Raw genomic sequence first — 24,006 nt, forward strand, 5'->3', positions numbered from 1 at the left:
ACGGGAACTCAAAGATTTAGAGCAAAGGACACTGGGCTTAATCCCAACATTTCTTTTAATTTAACCACTTCCTCCTAATGCACTTATTCTGTATCTGTTTTTGCATTTGTTTTGTTATTTTATCTATAGTACTTGACATCATCAATGAATTGAATCATTATTAGCAATGTACTTGAAGATGAGTGAGTAAATTCCATTTTAATTCTAATAATCAGCAAATACCTCAAATCGATTGACACACTTTTGTTCAAATACCTTTCAATTACTTTAATTTATTTGTTCCAATTTGTGAATGAAAATTATCAAGTGGCGTTGAATATTTGTGGGCTTATCAATAATTCAGTAAAGGTTTCCAAGTTAAATAAACTCGTGCACTCATCTTACTAATTGCAATCGTTGAATCCTTTTAATCACAAATCGACGATTTTTTGTTAAGTCAATAGCAAGTTTGGGAGTTTAATTGCCACAGATCTGCGTCGACCAACTTAAACTGAACCACAATTATTTCTACTTTTTGACCCATATTTATTTTCCATTTCAGAAAGATTTCTCATTTCAATACGGTTTTTTTTTCAGAAATTCCTTTTTTCCATTTTTGCCTCCATTTTATTTAATATTCAAATCGTGGTTCAAAACTTTTGGAAAGTTAATTTACATTGTAATTTCCAATTGGGCTCGTTCATAAAACCCAGGAAATGTTTCGAAATAATTATCCAACTTTTTACAAGTTAATTTATCAAAAAAAAAGTAAGAATACCTACATTTATTTCGACAAATTACCATGATTCAATAAAAGCATATTTGAATTACATTTGGAAAAGGGCAATATATATTCTATGAAGAAATCATGTGCATTTCATAATTGGAATAATTTTAGTAATAAATAAATTTTTATATCTGTGAGTATTGTATCGATCCACTGAATTCCATACGATGTTAATGCATTTTATTGACATGAAGGCTAAAATAACTGCTTTTTGCTTTACTAGGACATATCAATGTGTTAACAATTTTAAAGCCAAAGTATAAATATAAGTTTGAAATCATATTTTAATTATCCTCTAAAGGTCTGTGTCGTCGTTGATAGCATCCAACAGTCTCTACTAGTCAACCCTATCACTGGCTGATCTATTCAACTTGGTGCGAAGATAGTTATACATAACGATAGTAACAGGAATGAAGCTTAATATGGCGTAAATATAAAACTTTTTTAAATTTTAAGCTTAAGTTCCGATTAACGAATCTTCAGTTTAAGGTCGCAGTACTTTCACAATTTTAGTGTGAAATGACCAATAATGACCACATGAATCACCATTTATAGATTGCAGACAGTAAAGTATCATATTATTCGATATATCCTCAAACCAACCATCAAGCAATATCACTCACACAAAAGAGAGAACTTCTCTGTCCATTATGAGGCTATTTTGTTTTACTCTTTTAAATATGAGTAACTTTCAATCTCACTTCTGTCACAAATTTTAAAAAATTATAGCGTAGTTTTTTCGATACAACGGGGACTACTGAATGTACTTAGAATTTACGCTAAGGGAACTTAACTGTTAATGATAATCAGTAATATCAACATTAACTGGAAGGTACAGCAAGTAAACGACCCCACGCAGTGTATTGGCCCGTGATCTCATCTGGCTTGGACGGCCCTGATTTATAGCATTCTAGATTCAGTCGAGCTGATTAATGCCACTTCCATCTGCTCTCATATCTCAAAAACATTTTACAAAAGAAAGAAATTATCCCTTCAACAATGAAATCATATTCAAAACTATTAAAAACTAAACTTTAAAATGAAAGATGTATCGAAGGACCAAAGAAAAATCAAACCTCTTAGAAAATCGATTAAATGTATTTGTGTTGTTATAGAATAAATCCGAGTGATTATTGTGGACTTAATGAATGATATGTGAAGTTGATTATGCAGTCACAAACGCTCTAAAGATCTTAAGTTAGTGTATTACATCGCTTGCTTAGAATGCGATCGTATATTGATTTAACTGTGATAAAGCCAAATTGAAATTCATTTTGAGTATATGGTTCTATCCGATCACGCAAGATGAAGCAAATTATTTGTGATGCTTCTTAACGGTGTTTTAGAATCTAATCATGCTCCCATCCGTACGTTATAAGATGATTTAACTGTTTGGTGTAATTTATTTATTCAGTTGGATTCATGTGCCATGTGCCCTAGAGCTTTAAGACTGAAACGAAGTCTAAGCAGATAACTGTGTGGGAGTTAGATTCCTCAACGGCTATAATTATTTGATATATGGCGATTATTGTACCAGGGTATATCGTGCTGTAGTGTGGAATCTAGGAGGATTCCTGTCTTTATCATTTCATGAAATTGGTCGTTTCAGTACATCCTATAAATAGTCTATATAAAAATATGTAGTGTAAATAAATGTATAGATTGTTATTTTAGCACCGACTATAGATTGTTATTTTGTTTTATTATTTTATTAAAAATTACATACAACTAAAATCTATTCAATTCTATAAGCGCAGATAAAAACTCATACTTATATTTTCTGTGTCTAACTATTTTATTAGAATATTTTAGAATATTTAGAATAAATATTTTTTTATTAGTTCTTTTTCATATATACTCCCTTTTCTCTAAATCGTTCAATAAAAACTATACCTCTGCTTTTTAACATCCTTGATTAATTCTAGGAAAAAAAACTTCCTTGCATATTGTATGAAAGTAAACAGTTTTATATTGGCTTCTATAGGCATCTTAATTTATTTAATTTTTGTTGACATTGATTGTGACGAGTTCAACATTCAATTTATATAATCGCAAAAATTTTAAAATACGCATAACAGGAAACGGAAATAAATGTCATTAAACCAGAAGAATCCACAAAGTCAAAAGCGGTACTGGTTTGCGCCATGTTTGAAGTAGTTCTGTGTCTCTATGTGCACTGCAATCATCATCTCCAGCACTTCGACATGGATCGCCAGCGGCAATTACAAGCATCAACACAAAGTCAACATTATTTGTTTGGAATTGTATGTTATTGTGTTGAATTGTGGCTTCCTCTTTTTAACCTTGAGTGGATTTAAAGACATTCAGAGGCAACTTTTATTGTAGGTTATCCTAAGTCAATAGAGTATCTTCTCAAGCAGAACTTAATTGTTCGTTGGCATGTTTGAGTTTGTCTCTTTGAGTTTACGGGGAATTTTGTTTGTGATTAGTGTTGCGCACACCAATGAAGCAGGGAAGTCATAGTAGCAACAGCGTATTTTTACGGCCCAATGCTTAAAAATTCTTTACAAGTAATCCCATTTCATTGGCAACTCAAAACTTGCATCAATTCGCGAAATTCCCTAATTTGTTATAAATTTTACTATTTTTTGCGTTTAAGCTACAAGCGCATAATTAGCAGCGTGCGAGCCAAGCAACTTTAAAAAGGCAGCGAGCCTCATTAATTAAGTGTCAGCAACACTGGCGCCAACTTCGAGTCCTTCAAAATTCCTTTCACTTGCAAACATCAAAACTTTAATTGAAAAATGAAAATATTGTTTGTGGAAATTATAATTATTTCTTCAAAACCCTACAAATATTTAGTTTCACAAGTCAAATTTTAAGCTCACCAGTTCTCTCCATGAGAAGGCAGATTAGCAGCTTGAATGGAATAAAAAAGAGTCTGGCAATTATGGCAGCAGGACGCCACGATAAAAACCATGAAGAAAGATTAAAATAATTTTATTTGGTCACTTGAGAAACTTTTGCACTTTAAATCATTTGTGATTTGATAAATTTTATTACTTATTGTAATTAATCGACAAATAATAAAATAAAATTAATTTAATTTAATTGCGAAAAATTAATTTTTTATAGAGTAGCTGTTATTTTAAAGACTGTAATATGTATTTTTTACTCGTTATCTAATATACAACTCCATGCCTTTTAATATTATTATTGTTATTACTAGGAAAAAATGAGGACACGTATCTGCTATCGGTACATAAACACTCAGGTAAAAGCTATTTATAAACCACATTATATTTCTTGCTACAAGATCCTCAACAACCTTATACTTACCGCAAACCAAATGAAGGAGTAATACTCGTTTTCTTACGCAGTGTTTACACAACCTACACTATGGTAAAAAAATTTTTTTACACACACTCACTTTGTTATTAACACACAGAAAATTTTTGTTTTAAGACAAAATTTCGTAAATAATATGTTTTTGCGTCAACCCTATTCAGCTTGTTGCCAAAGCAAAGTATCTTGGCATTGCGCTATCCTCACAACATAATTTCATACCCCGTACTGATTATGTCATCTAAAACGCCCGGTTCAGACATACCTATCCAACTTAAAAATGCACTTAAAAGACAATTAAAAGCTTAGCTGCAAATTTAAGCTGCTATGCTATAAGCAGCTAATTCACCTACTACTCACCTACGCCTTCTACACGACTTCCCCCTGACGGCTCCATTCTAAACACCCTCCCAGATTACCCCATTTAAGCCTTGCGCTTTAAACCCTCCCAATATCTGTCCAATATCATTACTTTGATAGGTGGGACTGTGAAGGCTATCCCCACGTCATGATCGTCTTACTTCTGCGCTTGTGCTATAACCCTATCCCCTTCACAACAACCCTATCTCCCTAATCTCTCCATACCTTCTGACTTAGATAAACGTAGCCCGCTAGATATGAAGCCTACCTGCTCTCATCTCTCTCCCCTAATTACTGGAATGAAGTTTCCACATTATTGTGGAAATCTTCTTCATTCATTCTTAAGAGGTGGTTTTAGTGGATTCAAGTCGCACACTGTGACTTTCGATGCTTTCCACCTAACATATTGTAAAAAAAAAACGTATTTGCAGATGACTATAGCTTATAGGACAGACACAACACAGAATACGACAAAAGAAAGGGGGAATACTTAATTCTCTAACTCACAAGGTAAGCAAATATCAGCATGATTTAATTCTACCTCTAGAAGGTGATATTTAATAGCGACATATTTAGTCAGAAATTTAGTGATTAGTCTGAGTTCAGATCTGTTTCGATTTTTGCATATTTCTGTTATTTATTGAAAAGAACTCTTCAAATTACCCAAATTTATGGATGCATATTTTCGAAAATACAGTACATTCTAATTAGAAACAAATATCCACAACCGGGGATGTAATTTTTTATACAAAATCCATACATGAATATGCTAAAAACGTTCGATAAGTCTAGATGTAAACATAATAGGTCTATTCCACGAGCTACTCGTAGTAATTTTGAGCAACACAGTGTTAACACAAGTGTGTTCCATCAGCAAATTTTTGAGTAAATGAGAGCATCTGAAAGAGCGTAACATCCTTGTCGAAATTTGAAAATGCTACACTGACTTTACTTGTATATTTTATTTCAAGTAAAATTTGTGTTGATGTGTGAATCAGCTGTTTTGGTTTGAATTTAAATTTTTGTATCTCACCAGAATTCACACAAACCTGTTCCATGAAAATCTGTGTAAAGAGCGAAATTTGGCAGTTTATTTGAGTTACGCTCTCAGTTTGTACTTTACTTGTGTTTTACTTTAGCTTTACTACGAGTAGCTCGTGCAACAGACCTAATTTAAGTAACGATTAAGTGATTAATATTCCATGGACCAAAACCTCCATAGAAAGGTAAGCTTCGAATAAACGGTACCAGGTCATGTTAGGAAACAAAATAGTAAATGAGATTGCCACATGTTATACTTGACTGAGACTTTAAGAAGTAAATGATACTCAAAAAAGTACACTCCATTTGTACTAGCCTTGTCTTTCAACATATAGTATTAGAAACATTAATATCATAGAGATGCTGACCAAGCGCACTCTATCAGTGGCACAGACCTACAAGATAGATATTATCAATAGTATAACGGGAAATAAAGAAGACTTGAAAACATGATATATATTTATATCTCACATTGTCACGAACACATTAAATATATTTGTAGACTCCACCACTTGGAAGGTTGGAGGACGTTTAAAGAATTCAGCTTCAATCACTAATTATACTCGCAAAAACCATCGATATACTATAGCATAACTTCTACAAATATACATACAAGCATAGTCTTTATCTGGAACCGCTAAGAACAAACTGATCTATGTGTATTTAACATAACATAACATAGTTGCTATTACACTACATAATCCTATCCGTGAAACATTCACTCAAAATAATATGTAGTATCGACAAAATGTTTCGCGTTTTAAAGCTGATTTATTTATCCTAAACGTTGCTAACCCAGAAAATGCAAGTAATAGAATATATTTAACGTGACTAATTATTACAGAGTACACAGAATCCAAGATAAGACAAAATTTCAAACAACACAAGTTTGACCCGATCACCAAATCATCGCTTACAAAGAAATGCAATATTATTCAATGCTTGTGTCAACTAGTATAACATAGATTTCCTATGTTTACGTAAATAAATCGAAAATCAGTTGGTTTTTATGTGTTTCCTTTTATTTACTTCGACCCAAATAATTAAATATATAAGGAAGAATGGGCCAGCTTCTTTCTCACAACACAACTAATACATCAGTCATGGTTGATAATATGGCTTTTATGAAGTACGAACCTTCGAAAGACTATGTGTAAAATTTCATGACATTTCGATTAGTCACGAAAAAATGACAGTCGTTTAAGTGAAGCTACTTTTGTTATTTTCAAAACAATGGATTCAAAACAATTTTGTGTGTTAATTTATCATTGCTTCTTGATGAAAAAAAATACTGTACAAGCTCAGCAATGGCTTCAAAAGTGTTATTTGGACTCTGCTCCATCGAAAACAACCATTTGTTATTGGTTTGCTGAATTTAAACGTGGTCGTACAGACACCGATGATGGTGAACGTTCTGGTCGTCCAATTGAGGTGGTAACTTCAGAAAACATCAAAAAAGTTCAGAAATTGGGAATGTGTTTACAATTATGCATGAACATTTCACCATGAGAAAGCTCTTTTCGAAGTGAGTGCCGCGTTTACTCACAGTCGATCAAAAACAACAACCTGTTGATAATTCAGAGCAGTGTTTGATCATGTTTACACGTAATAAATTAGATTTTTTGCGTCGATAAGTTACAATGGATGAAACATGGATCTATTACTTCACTCCAAAATCAAGGAATCAAAACGATCATCATCTAAGTGGACTGCAGCCGGTGAACCACGTCCGAAGCGTCCAAAGGCACAACAGTCAGCTGGGAAGGTTATGGCTTCAGTATTTTGGGATGCACATGGTATAATCTTCATTGACTATTTCGAAAAGGGAAAAACCATCAATGGTAACTACTACACGGCATTACTGGATCGAAAGCAGAAATTGTGAAAAAACGACCGCATATGGTGAAGAAAAAAATTTTGTTTCATAAAGGCAATGCACCATATCACAAGTCAATAAAAACGATGACAAAATTGCACGTATTATACTTCGATTTGCTTCCTCATCCACCGTATAGTCCAGATCTGGTCTCCAGCGACTACTGGCTATTCGCTGATCTCAAAAAAATTCTCACCAGTAAGCAATTCATCTCAAATGAAGAAGTAATTGCTGCAACTGAAGCCTATTTTGAGGTAAAAGACAAATCCTGCTACAAGCACGGCATCGAGAAGTAAGAGAAGCGTTGGAATGATTGTATTGCCCTTGAAGGAGATTATATTGATGAGTAAAATCGATTTTTGGCAGAAAAAATTTGTTTTTCTTAGTTAGTCACCCGTATTATTGACTAAAGTGTTACTTCCACAATCTGCACACGACATACGATATGGTATTGTTAAATCTCAAGTTTTTTTTCTTGTTTTTTGCTTTAAAAAGGTTTTGATGTTCCTCCGTGATTTTTCGCAATATTTTTAGAAATTTCGTAAATAAAAATTCGTAATATTTTACATAAAGACCAATAAGATTTCTCATGATTTATTTCAAGTAAACAGATATTCCTGTAAACACCGCCTAATATACTAAGTTTTTCCAACAGAGGCCGCTGCTAACACTAAATTTTATATTCAGTTGTGTTGACAGTTGTATGCGCTCATTCGCATAAATAAATTTCAAGTCAGTTTTAATAGAATTGGCTTTTTTACTTTATAAAAAATTATAATATTCAAATTCCAAATTAATAGTAAAAAGTACATATCATGCAATTATCATGAAAACTTTGTAAAGAATTGAAATAGAGTTTGTAAAAGGTTGTAGTTATTATTAGTTGAAACTTGTTTTGAAATTAGCATGAATCATCCTTTAAGCAAAGAAAATAGTTGCATATGAAAATATTATTTATATCTGACAGGTAGAATGCTAAACTTAAATTGAGTGACGATATGTTAACATCAGCAATGGAAAGTAAGATTTTACATCTTAAATGTGCAAATAATCGAATACCATATATGTGAAATTTATTTTTTATCTATTATATTACATTTGCTCATTTTAGATTACCTTTCCACTCTGAAGCGTATGATAAAGGATTTGGAACGCAATTCCAAAGAATGTGAAAAAGAAGAAAAACTTGAAATATTAAAAATCAAAGAGGCGTTACAAAAGGGAGATATGGTCGTAGCCAGAATTCATGCTGAAAATGCGATTCGACAAAAAAAGCAAATGACAAACTATTCGCAAATGCAAACCCACTTTAATGAAGTTGCGAAGCGTATATAATCTGCACTCATTAGAATCTTGAGTGTGAAGTCAGCAATTATTAGCTGCAGTTTATATACTTTTATGTTTTAATGTTCAATAAACAATTTTGTATTCTATATTTTTATGAACAGCAATTTCCTTTGATATTAATTTTTTCATCACTACATACGTCAAAAAACAGAACTACTATGGTTGTAGGCGATAACGCGTGTCACTATTTTGACTGTTGAGTGTTAAACGGTTGGAAAGGGTAGTTTGATTCAAACTACGTATTAATTACTTTTAGATTCACTTTTTCCTATTTTTTTATTTAAATAAAAATATGCTAAAAACCATCTATTGCTTAAATTTTTGACATAGAAAAAATTTTAATATTTATATTTACTATTTTATGATAAGTATGTGCATTATACATATGTATTAAAGATCTTGAAAACAATAATCTAAGCACGCATTATATATATGTAATAAATATTTACCGAAATCTATCAAATTTATTAAATAGCTTTTTTAAAACACTGTTTAAGATAAGTAAAATTGTAGTGATTATATTATAGCGGCTTTATTATATTTTCGTGCATTCGTTCTTGACATTATATTGCGACTGAAATCATTTAACTTATTATATATAACATATAAGATAAGCAGTATTTGAGAACGCAATGTATCTAATAATCTGTGAGGATTACACGTTAATACATTTGTGCAACTCTTTTATTCTAATATCATACTTTAATCAAAATGTTAGAATATGTTATAATTAAACAGATGACAATATTAAAATTATAAATCACATGACTTTTTTTTATCAGGGTACATCCACACCAAAGCGAACGTTTGCGATCGAACGAACTTTTGCAGTTACGATTACCTGCGAGTATTCATTCGTTCACTTTAGTGTGCATGCACCTTTCTAAGAAACCACTTGTAACATTATGTTATATTACTATATACATTTTGTTGATATAGAGCACAGTAAGCAAATATATATGTCTTCTCAGAGCATTAAATATGTTAACAAAAATATTTTTTTATAGCAATTAACGTATCAGATTTTCGAAATCTATTAAACGATTTATGATATGAATTCTAAAATTTTAATATAACATTTTAGTAATTTGCACAAAACCATAATAAAATCATTTGTTCAATTATATTATATATTACGAAGTGTGGTCGATGCCTAAAATTTTTTTCGCCGCTAGAGGCTGCTGTGTCTGCGCAGTACATATGTTTACTTGACATTTCTGAAAACGAAAATGAATCATTTCTAAAACAAGCAACAAAAAGTACGTCATAAACAATAGAAATTAATTAAAAGATTATAGCAAAAATTTTTGGCTGTCAAAATTAAAAAGTGTAATTAATTTCCTCATTGCTTTTATTAAAATTTCAAACTGGGTAACGACATGTCTACATCAGCAATGGAAAGTGAGTTTTTCTTCCATAGATACGCAAATAAGTTTGAGTCATTAATTTATTTCAACTATAATAACTATTTACAGAGCATCTCTTCAATCTGAAATTCGCCGTCAAGGATTTAGAACGTAATTCCAAAAAATGTGAAAAGGAAGAGAAACTGGAAAAGATGAAAGCTAAAAAGGCCATACAAAAGGGAAATATGGATGTAGCACGAATTCATGCTGAAAACGCCATTAGACAAAAAAACCAAGCTGTCAATTATTTGCGTATGAGCGCTAGAGTTGATGCAGTAGCCAGTCGTGTTCAGTCTGCACTCACAACAAGAAAGGTAACAAGTTCCATGGCAGGCGTTGTTAAGGCAATGGATGCTGCTATGAAAGGCATGAATCTTGAGAAAATATCGTCTCTGATGGAGAAGTTTGAGTCGCAATTTGAAGACTTGGATGTACAGAGCTCAGTTATGGAGCATACAATGTCAGACACTGTCACTACATCTGTACCACAAGGAGATGTAGATAACTTGTTACAACAAGTGGCTGATGAGGCAGGGTACGGAAACACCAAAATATTGTTTTTTATATATAGTAAATAATTTATTTATTTATTTAGCTTGGAGTTGAATATGGAATTACCCAGTGGAGTTCAAAGTTCCACAATTGGTGCTTCGACTCAAGTATCGCAGGAACAAGACGAGCTAACACAGCGTCTGGCACGCTTGCGACAAGCTGAATAATTAGCCTGAAAAGTTTTTACATTCGAACAAGCCGTTGAATCACGCCTCAATAAAGGCAATTTCTATTTCTTGAATTTAGTTACATATATTTTATTAAAATTAAGCTTCGTAAAAAAACGAAAGCATTGTTATCACTTAGTGGTCTTATATAGCTTTCACAATAAACCTTAAATAAAACAGCCAATCATTGTTTTAATTTTGGACGTCATTTCCGTCTGGAAAAGGTAATTTTATGTATTCACCGAGACTTCTATCGGGAGTTTGGAATTTGGCCGTGTTTGCAACTACATCCTTATTAATAGACTCAACTGCAAGTTTTTTTGCACGCTGTTTTTTTTCCTTTGGCTGCTTTTCTTCAGTATCCTTCACCTTAGGTTTTCGACCGCGTTTTTGCTCAATTTTTCTCTTTGGGTTCGCTGCAACCATTGGTATCGAGCGCCAACCATCGTTGAATTTATCAAGGCGACGCTTTAGTAGCTCTATATCCCGTTGCTTTTTTCTTAAAATCCTGCGCGTCTTATTAATTCTGAAAACAATAGTTATATGAATCGTGAAAAGGGCTTAAGTTTTGAGCTTACCTTAAAACAATTCGCTCATTTTCCGTTTGTATCTCCACGCATTTCTGATTTAATTTTTCCGTTAGTAATTTAAATTTCATATTCTCATCAGACACTACCATTTTAATTCTTTTATATATGCAAATTGCAATTAAATCTTATTTCACGCAAAACTATTCTGGACAACTAAATATATTTTGTTTTGTTTTTATTATCCGCATTCTTCTTCGTCAAGTTATTCACAATAGAAATTTGTGACACATAACTTAATATAAATATAAAAAAACACTCCTCCGATGAATAATAATTTAGCTTATATAAGGTCTGTTCCACGAGCTACTCATAGTATAACATGAGTAAAACAGAAGTAAAATTTACACAAAAATACTTGAAAATTTGCTGGTGGAACGCGCTCGTGTTTACTCAAAGTTACTATGAGTAGCTCGTGGAACAGACCTATAATAAGATTAAACTGGAATTGTGTTTCCGTTACTATTGGAACAATTTATATTTGGAACAATCTGTAATTTATTTACACTGAGGAGCATGTGTGCAAGCATATAAAAGTAATTAATAAGGCTAAAGCGAATTCGCAAGCTAAGTTGTAATATTTATATCGTACATTAAAAGCATCTTAGAACGTGTGCGAGTTAGGCTAAGTTGATGCTAAACCATATAGGAGATTTTTTGCACTACACACATTTAGCCACTTATCAACACGTATCGACACATCGCTACATTATTGGCACAACTTAGAATTTTCCTCATTTAGAACGCAACTTAGCCTAATTCACACACGTCCTTAGACACGTTCACACCCTCATATTTAGACGGTTTTTCTCATTATAACCACTAATGAGGTTGAGTTACCATACAAAGAGTTTTCACATATACGAGCTCATTATCAGTAAATCAGCTCGTTTAAGGCAAAGATGTTCAAAATAAATTTCCTCAAGGGAAATTACCAAAATTTGAAAAATGTGTCATATGTAATATGTAAATAAACAATAGCTAAGCTGTGAACAAAAGAACTAAGGAGCTACTGAGGAAGTATATATTTAATAAAATCTTTGCTTTTATTAATTGAATATGTAAATATCAATTACTTATATTGACATATAAAATATATAGAAATAATTTTATATATCAATCACATATTAAATTTTTTTGTGTGATGTATTATTAAGTGAAGTTTATAAAAGCTTTTAAAAGTTTTATCAGCTGTGTAAATGAGCTCATTATAAAGTTCACTCATTAATTTAAACGGGCAATTACCTAAATGATACAATGTGAATGTACTAATAGACACCTTTAAACAATCTTTATTACTAATATTGTTGATTGCCATAAGTGCAACTTGAAATGGATTTTATCTGGTAATTATTTCAATTTTTCATTATATTATTATATTAAAAATTCAAATATTTTAATATTAAGTAGATAATCAAAATAATGTACAATATATAAGAAAGAAATCAGGGTTTGAATTGCTTGCTGAAAATTAGCAAAAGCAACCATATTTTGACTAATGCATAAATATTGACCAGTCAATTTTTGTCAAACGACTAATTGCTAACGCATTGCATATGAAAATGAAATAAAAATATGCATTAGCAACAGCAAAAAACGTAAACTGGTTTCATTTTGATTGCTTGCTAATAGTCAATTTTACATTTTTGACTATTATGCATTTGGAATATATGCAACTTGCTTGCTTATGCGTTAGCTGCTTGTGTTTTGCTATTAGCAAATGTGTACGGATTTCTTCTTTTTGTTTTTGTTTTAAGGGAATATGTACGCATTATTTCTTTATTGGTGCATTGAATATTGTTGTGCAAAATTGTAAGTAATGTGTGTGCGTGCAATTTGTATGCAATTAATATAATTTTATCTGTAAATAGATTTTGCCTAAATTTATGTTTTTTTTAATTATTAAATTTATGATATATATGATATATATGATATATATGATATTAATTATTAATTATTAATTTATATATATATATATGTTTATATTTGTGGGAAAATTTTAAGTAATATGTAGAACATATTATATACAAAGTTGCCGTTATTCTAAAGTGTTTCATTTTAATCGGTGTATCATGGCTCCGCGACTTAATAAATTCGCAATTCTTCAACATTTTAATATAAATAGTGATAGCGATTTAGCAGTTCGACTTCTTCGTACAGCTCGTTGCTCATTTCGATTTTAATTGTTTGTTTTCGGAATGATTTTTTCACAACTATTGCACTACTACTTGAGCTGGAATCTTCATTTTTATTTATATTTAACTGGTGCATATTTTTTAAATGTGTTCTTAAATTAAATATTCTGTCCCTCTTCAACGAATGTTTGCAAATTTTACAAACTGCTAAATCGCTATCACTATTTATATTAAAATGTTGAAGAATTGCGAATTTATTAAGTCGCGGAGCCATGATACACCGATTAAAATGAAACACTTTAGAATAACGGCAACTTTGTATATAATATGTTTTACATATTATTTAAAATTTTCCCACAAATATAAACATATATATATATATATATATATATATAAATTAATAATTAATAATTAATATCATATATATCATATATATCATATATATCATAAATTTAATAATTAAAAAAAACATAAATTTAGGCATAATCTATTTACAGATAAAATAATATTAATTGCATACAAATTGTACGCACACACATTACTTACAATTTTGCACAACTATATTCAATGCACCAACAAAGAAATAATGCGTACACATTCCCTTAAAAAAAAAACAAAAAGAAGAAATCCATATACATTTGCTAATAGCAAAACACAAGCAGCTAACGCATAAGCAAGCAAGTTGCATATATTCCAAATGCATAATAGTCAAAAATGTAAAATTGACTATTAGCAAGCAATCAAAATGAAACCAGTTTACGTTTTTTGCTGTTGCTAATGCATATTTTTATTTCATTTTCATATGCAATGCGTTAGCAATTATGCAAGCAATGCAATTAGCAACAGCAATTCAAACCCTGAAAGAAATACAATTTTAAATTTGAATTAGACTGACCTCAAAAGCAAAACAGCTTGACCATCAGATTGTATAATTGTATTACTTACTTTAAAACAAACTAAGACCTCCCATCAATAGCCTTCTAACACAACATTATGTCGAGATAACTTTGTTAAATAAATTTTCTGTGAAGTACAATACCTACAAATTTTACAATAACTTATTTTTATAAAATAAATAAAATAAGATTCCTACAAATATAAACATTTATATATATAATTTTCATTTAATTTGTTTCTATAATCTGCATATATTGTCCTTTTTATCGGATAGAAAATGAAAGGTTCACAGTTCTAAATTAAATAATTTAGGAAGTTTTATGGAAGGTATTATGCTAATATTAGTTTTCTTATGTAATGTAATACGGCATTTACACTGGCCGAAAATGGCTCATTTTGGTCAAAAATCGAATATGAGAAGCGAATGGCTCATTCTTGCATATAAAATTTTAAGCGCGAATGAGCCATTCCATCACATTCTGTATGAATGCGTCCCAACGACGTTCGTATGCGTTCCATTCATTCAAAATGAGTCATTTTCGGCCAATGTAAACGCAATATAAGATAAAAATAATTAAAATTTAAAAAAGCATTACAAACACAATTATATTACATTATTTCCCGCTGGGTTTACGCAAGTACATTACTGAACCCATTCACAATAGATGCTCAGCTGATGTCGTTTAATATTGAATTTAATTTACAGACACATAAAACATAAAATAAGTATACAAACAATTATTCTCTGTTGTTGACAAAAGTAAGGCAGAGTGAGGGGTCCGCAAAGTTCAGTAGTACGTTAAATAAAATGGCAACAGATTCTATGAAAGCTCCATCTACTAGTCCAGCATTGGGAAGTAACAAAATAAATGCACCTGGGATTAGTGTTAAACACTTGTCTTTTGAAAAATCAAATTCAATAACAACAGCTGCTCTCCTTAAGGCTTACAAAGAAATTGTTAACGATCCAAAAACCTTGGATGAGGCAGCCAATTATTTGTATCAATCATTGGTTGACGATGCAGTGGTAGGAGTATTTCTAGAAGTGCACCATCTCCGAAAAAATGGTAATATGACAGCTATGGAAGGTGTACCAGAGGACGATGCAACCAATTCTCATCGCATTGTGGAGTTACCGAATTTCGACATTTTTGGCCCTTCGAATACCAAGAAAGCGGATGATTGCATATGTCCCAACTGTGATAAGCCGGTCTCCTGTACTCGTTTTGCATCGCATTTGGAAAACTGTATGGGCATGGGACGTTTATCGTTGCGTATAGCAAGTAGGCGTTTAGCTACAAGGGAAGCGACCAGTGCCAGCTCTTCATCTTCTTCCTCATATCTTCAGTCAGCAAATGTTTTAATCAGTGATGATGACGATGCTGAAATCGATCGGTCAGAAAAGCGCCGCAAGAAGTCACGCAATAACGGTAACAAAAAAAATGGAAAATCATTTTAAGCTGGATAAAGAAAGTGGTTTCAACTAGCAGTTTCGCTTTTCATCTGCAAAAGAAGGAATACATAAAAAATGAAGAAGTATATCAAATTATATTTTTCTTAGTTCCTTTTATGCATTTATTTTTGATTAATTTTAAGTTTTTGCATCGAAAATTGATATTGAATATTAAATAAACTGCATGGAAAATCACCTATATATATATAATGCAAATAAACACATTTGCAATCTTATACTAATAAATTATATATTATATGTATGCAGTAAGTGGAAAATCAAGTTAAAAAGTCTCTTGAGGAACTACACTTATAAAAGAACTATTGAAGGAATGATGTCTGTGTCAAGCAGCCCACTTGGGCTGCGGTTCGTTGTGGAAACATTTGATATAGTTTTATTTTTTTGTAAAGCATTCGTATAAAAATTAATAAATAATTAAGAATATAATATAATTTAGTGTATAATTTTATAAACTTAAATGAATAGATTTAATGAATAAGTGGATCCATTAATTTAGGAAAATCATAATGAAGCATTCCATCGTATTATTTTGTAGAATTAAATAGAATTAAAATTATGCTAATTCAAATTTGTTGTTATTTATTTTATAAATAATAAAAAAAGTTAGTAAATAAGCTTCAGATTATCCCTAAATATTCCTATTCGTTTAAAAGGCAGCCAATTGTGGGGCGCGTATTCGGAAGAAGGTTTGAACAGTTTTCCTTTCCTCCCCCAAAATGTATTAAAGGACATAACATATAAATGCTATTTATTATAGTATTTATATGTTGTAATATATTTTATATTATATTTTTTTTATATTTAAATGCTTTTTATTATAACATTTATTTCTTCTGGCAGTAGAAACGAACAAAACGTGTCGTTACAAAATTTAGCTATAAAACTATGACTACTATGGCAGTACTGCGTTTTCCACCTGCAGATACCGAATCAAGCACCATTCTAGCCGTAGCACTTTCTTCCATTCGCACGACATGATAAGAAATTTATAGAGCGTGATTTTCGTTTGTCGAGAGAGAACTTTATTTTTTAATTGCATCTCTGTTGGCAAGAGTGATTCTTCTTTGAATTTCTAGGCTGACGTCATTTTTGGTGTTTACGCTGGTTCCCAAATAAACAAAGTCTATCACAACTTCCAACTTATAATTGTTAACAGTGACGTGGGTCCCAAGGTGCTAAGGATATTTGTTTGTTGACCCATTTGCTTCGCTTGTTTTTCTATGTTGGAAAATGCCGCACTGACGGCGCGGGTATTCAGGCAAATGTATCAATATCATCGTCTTACGCAAGCAGCATTACACTTTTGTAGAATATTGTGCCATTGCGGTTTAAATCTGCTGCTCGAATTATTATTTCCAACATTAGGTTAAAGCGAGTTTGTAATCAATAAATAGATGATGTGTGTCAATTTGTATTTCTTATTTCCAGACGCGCTGTGAATATCTGGTTTAGGGTGGTTTTGCCAGGTCTGAAGCCACACTGACAATGATCAATCTTCAATCTTTCACATAGTTCGGTTGACAGAACCTTACATGCGATATTTAAAAAACTCATCCTTGGATAGTTGGCACTGTATGCAGGATTACCTTTTCTGTGGATTGGGCAAAGCACACTTCTCTTTTGACGATACATAATCTACATAGTGTAGATTATATACTTATAATTAGATAATAATTAATATTATAATTAAAATGGTATTAAATATATGATATAAAATGGGAAATTAGATAATGTCGAATAGTAGATGGTTTCACAAAAACAAATGTGTTGCAAAAATATGTACGCAGGGCGCGGTTTTAGAGTTGTTATGCTTTGTTTATAGATTGGTTTTTTTTATGATTTTAAAACAGATCGAATAACAAAGTAAGTCAATTGAGAAAATTAACCAACTGTCTAAATTTGACTGTTGTTGTTGTTATGATTTGAGTTAGTGCTATTGCGCACTTTTACTCTTTTGTGGCTGGGGGCTTATCCCTGCCGCACACTAAGCTTTAACCAAAGAATCTATAGTACAAAGAAGTGCCACGCTCATATAAACGAAATTCCCACTTTATTTTGCTGGTGGATTTATAATAAATCCACCCAACCTCATGTAACAATGTTCGATCGAGTGACAACTGGTATGATGTTCAGTTCAAACTCGTTGCAACCCACAATTGTTTTTATACGCCTGTTTCTTTTGCCTTTCTTGTTTTTATTTTTCTATTTTATTAATATACACTGATTAGTAGCGAAGTGAATGGTAAAGAAATCCCTGAAACAATTTTTTCCTATACTTTGTTGCTTTATTTTCTTGTACTGGAAAGGCCCATATCATAGGAGTAAAGAGTAATAGAACATATTATTTTTTTTATTGCAAAAAATGATGCACTACAAAAACCATTATGTATGTACAAATGTGATATTGGACATGATATTAAGTCTGCAGTATATAAATATGTATGTTTTTATTGCACATTTGTGCATATATTTCACCTCAAAAGGAACTATTTCTTAATAGTTTGAATTTTTGGTGACTTTTTGTAATTATTTTAAAAAATATTTTTAAGATTCATATAAAAGTGTTTGAAAAGTATTTTAAAGAAAATAAAAATATTAGAAAAGTAAGAAAAATTATATTGAAAAAATGTATAGAAGTCACTAAAACCACTAATAATGCTTCCTAGTTTGAGGAAGCGCATGAGTGCTATTTACACCGGATTAAAATGTTAAAATTGGTGATTACGATATTGATTCGGAAATATTGCGCATGGGTAACATTCAAGAATAAAGCTTCATAGAATGGAAAAAATCAGATTTGAGACATAAATAAATTTGTAATGTGTTTTTACACTACAACTCATAACAATATCAAACAGGTAATTTTGTTTCATATGCTATTACATTCAAAAACTTATCAAATGTACACAATTTTAACTTCGTCACTGAAACGCTGTATGATCGCTTGAACATTTTACAGCGAACTAACATACAAACATGCGTATAATGTAATACAGAGGGTTGCATGTATGATTGAATACGTATGCAGTCGGGCTTTCGTCAGCCTTACTTGACTTACATATAGGTTTGAACTGAACATCATACCAGTTGTGACTCGATCGAACATTGTTGCATGAGGTTGGGTGGATTTATTATAAATCCACCAGCAAAATAAAGTGGGTATTTCGTTTGTATGAGCGTGGCACTTCTTTGTACTATAGATTCTTTGCTTTAACCAAAGAATCTATAGTACAAAGAAGTGCCACGCTCATACAAACGAAATACCCACTTTATTTTGCTGGTGGATTTATAATAAATCCACCCAACCTCATGCAACAATGTTCGATCGAGTCACAACTGGTATGATGTTCAGTTCAAACTCATTGCAACCCACAATTGTTTTTATATGCCTGTTTCTTTTGCCTTTCTTGTTTTTATTTGTCTATTTTATTAATATACATTGATTAGTAGCGAAGTGAATGGTAAAGAAATCCCTGAAACAATTTTACCATGTACTTTGTTGCTTTATTTTCTTGTACTGGAAAGGCCTATATCATAGGAGTAAAGAGTAATAGAACATATTATTTTTTTTATTGCAAAAAATGATGCACTACAAAAACCATTATGTATGTACAAATGTGATATTGGAGACATGAAGTCTATAGTATATTAATATGTATGTTTTTATTGCACATTTGTGCATATATTTTACCTCAAAAGGAACTACTTCTTAATAGTTTGAATTTTTGGTGACTTTTTGTGATTATTTTAAAAAATGTTTTTAAGATTCATATAAAAGTGTTTTAAAAGTATTTTAAAGAAAATAAAAATATTAGAAAAGTAAGAAAAATTATATTGAAAAAATGTATAGAAGTCACTAAAACCACTAATAATGCTTCCTGGTTTGAGGAAGCGCATAAATGCTATTTACAAAGGATTGAAATGTTAAAATTGGAAAAGTCAGAAAAAGGAAAAAATCAGATTTGAGACATAAATAAATTTGTAATGTGTTTTTACATTACAATTCATACCAATAGCAAACAGGTAATTTTGTTTTATATGCTATTAAATTCAATAACTTATCAAATGTACACAATTTTGATTTCGTCACTGAAATAATGTTTGATCGTTTGAACATTTTATAGCGAACAAACATACAAACATGCGTATAATATAATACAGAGGGTTGCATGTATGATTGAATACGAATGCAGTCGGGCTTTTGTCAGCCTTACTCGACTCACATATATGTAGGTTTAAAATGGACATCATACCAGTTGTGACTCGATCGAACATTGTTGCATGAGGTTGGGTGGATTTATTATAAATCCACCAGCAAAATAAAGTGGGTATTTCGTTTGTATGAGCGTGGCACTTCTTTGTACTATAGATTCTTTGCTTTAACTATACTAGAATTATTATCTTTTAACATAAATGATGACGAACTGTAAATCAGCATATCTTCCTGTGCATCCTGAGGTGGACTTAAGGTTTGTTAGAGCGGGGTTGGGCAACGTATCAACTTTTGTGAGTAATTTTAGGGCTCTGTTCTTGATATATTTTTTCACTGAATCGATTCTTAGATCTCTATGCATGTCTATCGTTCTAATATACCAAGGAATCTTAATTAGTCTTCTAAAAATCAGATTTTGTGCTATGTGTAATTGCTTTATGGCACTATTTGAGGATTTGCTGTATGTTACACATCCGTACAGTAGTACTGGCCTAATTATTTGAGTATATAGGACGTGTGCGAGTTAGCCTAAGTTGCGTTCTAAATAAGGGAAATTCTAAGATGAGCCGATAATGTAGTGATGTGTCGATACGTGTTGATAAATGGCTAAATGTGTGCAGTGCAAAAAATCCCAAAAAATCTCCCATTTGGTTTAGCATCAACTTAGCCTAACTCGCACACGACCATAATAACTTTCTATTTTTGAGGTTGAAGCGATTATTATTAAACAGCGGCTTAAGGAGATGTAGAGCAACTTTTCCGTTTGCATTTCATATGTTTATACCAATTAAGCTGTTTGTGTCAAGTGACAATAATTTATTTCTATGATGAAATATATTAGATTCTTCAATATATATGATAACATTAAATGCTTCAAAAACGGTTTAACTTCTATTAAACCAAAATATTACACATTACTAAAAGAAATCTAAAACCCAACCCCATCTGCATTAAACAATTAGTATTAGTATAATAATCAATTTGTATCTTAGTCTTAAATCTTTATAAGCTGTCAATCAAAGCATAAATTTCAGAACGTAAACAATTTCCCTGACCACTGAATATGCTAAGAATGAAGCTTTGTAATGTATATTTATGTAGAGTGAAGATTTCTGAAGGCTACACACACTCAACAGAAACAACATCTAGTACTGGTAATAAAAATTGATGACCTTAAGTGAGATACAATTAGTATTATTGAACTGAGAATTTAAAATCTAGTAAAAATATTGCTTTTTTGTTTTACACACCTCCCAAAAGTATTTCCCCTCTAGGAGTTCGAGAAAAGAGATGTGAGAAACAAAGAAACGAGATTGAGATTTTGCAGAACGGCTTAGCTTAAGTCGTGAAACTCAGTCTTGCCTGGCTAGAAATCAGTCACACTGAAGCGTTCAACCACAGAGTACGTAACTGTGTGGGGGTCGCTCGTCTAACATAAAATTTTTTAGTTTTATGAGTTTTTAAAATAAAAAATATGTACAGATATTTTTGTGTGTTTGTGTTGTTTACAAGCCAATTTTGGAGTTTTTTTGCATATCAAATACCCTCACCTAAATTGGAACTGCTTGAGCAGGGATTTCGTGTATCAATTCCAGGTAAACATTAATTTTTTTCCCATCTAATGGTTCTGATTCGGCATTCAAATTGATAAGAGCAACAAAATTTTACTCTAAAAATATAAACGACTTTTTTTTTTACAATACTTAACCTGAAGAGATACAGATGCCTGTTTTTAATTCATTGGTCGGCTCTTATCGTGGGAAATATACATTTTCCCATTTTTTACAAATCGTGTTTGTAACATAAGTTATAAATATAAATATGCACTTAATAATAAAATACAAATTCACAGATGTGGCTGGAGTGGAAAACGTTGCCTTCAATATTAAACTGAATCAGCCGTTCAAGCGATTTGAAGAAGGCCAATACAGTGAAAGGGTACTCGCACCAACCAATAACCGTTGGGCATACGAAAACCAAAGAAACCTACAAGATGATGATGTGGTTTATTTATGGATCAATGTGCAACATAACAAAATGGTATATCGGACGACTTCTAACCCAATTTTTGTAAAATCTATTAGAAGCAATGTCATTCCACCAAAAGGTCAAAACACAAGCGAAACTAATAAGCAAGGTAAGGAAGAGGTTACGGATGATAATGAAGAAAAAAAATCTAATGAAAATACTAGCGATACTAATAATACAAACGAAAACCCAAATATTGATTTAAAGAAAGAAGAAGAGAGGAATACAAACACTCCTAATCCGGATATAGAAATCAAAAATAAAAACGACAACTGCTTACCTTCCATTACCACATATGGAAAACGACAAGCTTGCAAAGATCAATTAATTTTTGAAGACAGTTTTGATGGCGTTAAACTGAATTCACAGTTGTGGAAGCAGGAAGTGCGTATTGCACAAGATGTGCTTGACTACGAATTTACACTCTATGATACCAACGTTCGTATTAAAGATGGACAAGTAGAAATAATTCCTATCTTATGGAATAACGACAAGCCAGGAACTAACATACAACATGGGCGTTTAAACCTGGGCGACAGGTATATTTCAATCCATTTGAGTCTATATACTATTAAAATAACAATTATAATAATGTTTTAGATGTACTGGCTATAAAAATTCCGAACTGGAGTGCAAGCGTGTTGCACATGGCATCGCTGCAACCGTGTTACCACCTGTAATTTCTGCACGTATGAATACTAGGCAATCCTTTAGTTTTATGTATGGAAGAGTTGAAATACGCGCCAAACTGCCACAAGGAGATTGGCTACTGCCGTGTAAGGCACACTTTTATTTTATTTATTTCATTAGTTTTTCATTTGAGTTTTTAAGTGTTGCTTTTGGAACCTTTAGAAAATTTTTACGGGCACGACAACTATCAGTCGGGACAAATTCGCATTGCTTTTGCTAGAGGAAATGAGAATTTGATGTCACGAAATGATGATGTCATTGATGGTCGCCGACTCTATGGGGGCGGAATTGTAACTCCAAATACACTATTCCGGGAAAAAACTTTAAGAAGCACATATCGCGATGTGCACTTCGGTGAAGAATTCCATAACTATACAATGATTTGGAATAAGCAGAATTTCAAATTTTTCATTGATGGTGAAGAATATGGAGTAGTTGAAGGAAATTTCGCAGAGACTTATGCAAAAGACTTGGGTTACTCCAGTGCATGGAAAAGCGGTGATTCGATGGCACCTTTTGATAAAGAGGTGATAGATTTGATATTCTAAGATAAACTAATTTTAATGATATTTTAACTTAACTTAATGATAATTCAAAACAAACCAAAAACAAAATTAACAAAATTAACTCCACCTTTACCGATACATTGCTTTGCCAAAGATTCTAAGTGTTTCTAACCCTTGAATTTGTAATTATACGGTAACATAATGTACCTATGGGCTTAAGTGAGTCCCTTGGTATCGTCAGTATAATCTACCTACGGATACTTTAATTTATTTTTTTTTAATTTTTTCTACATATAGTTAGGTTATATATCAATAATTTACTATTTATTAAATTTATCTCAATTTTATTTATAAAAATTTTGACCTAAACGAGTAAAAGTTAATTTATAGCAGAAATGACTTCACATGTGTAGTCAATTAAGTAATCCTAACAAAGTGATCTTAAACTATGTCTACCTTGATTCACGAAATCTATTTGGACGAAGACTAACTCGTTTAGTTCATAGAGTAAAGTGGATACAAAATTAGTTAACGAGCATCCAAATGCCGAATTGTTAAGCCAAACTATTTAATTACGCATGTATGTGATGTATATGGCAGACTCCGACTTCTTTGCTGATGCACACCCTTTATGCACAATAATACGAATGTTATA

At 31.6% G+C, this 24,006-nt stretch overlaps 4 protein-coding genes across 5 annotated transcripts in view; 3 read left to right on the top strand and 1 right to left on the bottom strand.

Moving 5' to 3' along the window:
• Positions 1-8,213: 8,213 nt before the first annotated feature.
• Positions 8,214-11,005, top strand: LOC119670529 (charged multivesicular body protein 1b-like). Of its 2 annotated transcripts, none has more exons than XM_038080823.1 (3): positions 8,214-8,369; positions 10,172-10,637; positions 10,698-11,005. In XM_038080823.1, exons 1-3 carry the CDS (start codon positions 8,348-8,350, stop codon positions 10,819-10,821), a joined length of 612 nt encoding a protein of 203 aa, XP_037936751.1. In that variant the 5' UTR covers positions 8,214-8,347; the 3' UTR covers positions 10,822-11,005. The 2 variants fall into 2 exon arrangements, with proteins under 2 accessions (XP_037936751.1, XP_037936750.1); XM_038080822.1 differs by lacking the exon at positions 8,214-8,369 and adding an exon at positions 9,897-10,097.
• Positions 10,991-11,686, bottom strand: LOC119670530. Its single transcript, XM_038080824.1, has 2 exons — positions 11,400-11,686; positions 10,991-11,347 (listed from the first exon to the last, which is right to left on the bottom strand). Exons 1-2 carry the CDS (start codon positions 11,498-11,500, stop codon positions 11,014-11,016), a joined length of 435 nt encoding a protein of 144 aa, XP_037936752.1. The 5' UTR covers positions 11,501-11,686; the 3' UTR covers positions 10,991-11,013.
• A 3,470-nt stretch (positions 11,687-15,156) lies between these two features.
• LOC119668291 (SAGA-associated factor 11 homolog) lies at positions 15,157-16,006 on the top strand. Its single transcript, XM_038077748.1, has one exon. It carries the CDS (start codon positions 15,249-15,251, stop codon positions 15,897-15,899), a length of 651 nt encoding a protein of 216 aa, XP_037933676.1. The 5' UTR covers positions 15,157-15,248; the 3' UTR covers positions 15,900-16,006.
• Positions 16,007-21,502: 5,496 nt separating this feature from the next.
• Positions 21,503-24,006, top strand: part of LOC119687069 (gram-negative bacteria-binding protein 1-like) — a 219,276-nt gene continuing 216,772 nt past the window's right edge. The window contains exons 1-4 of the mRNA XM_038101245.1: positions 21,503-21,722; positions 21,980-22,694; positions 22,756-22,931; positions 22,987-23,372. Coding sequence (XP_037957173.1) covers positions 21,602-21,722; positions 21,980-22,694; positions 22,756-22,931; positions 22,987-23,372 — 1,398 coding nt within the window. The 5' untranslated portion in view covers positions 21,503-21,601. The remainder of the gene's footprint in view (positions 21,723-21,979; positions 22,695-22,755; positions 22,932-22,986; positions 23,373-24,006) is intronic.

The sequence above is a fragment of the Teleopsis dalmanni genome, chromosome 1 (genome assembly GCF_002237135.1).
Source record: "Teleopsis dalmanni isolate 2A chromosome 1, ASM223713v2, whole genome shotgun sequence".
Taxonomy (NCBI): Eukaryota; Metazoa; Arthropoda; class Insecta; order Diptera; family Diopsidae; genus Teleopsis; species Teleopsis dalmanni.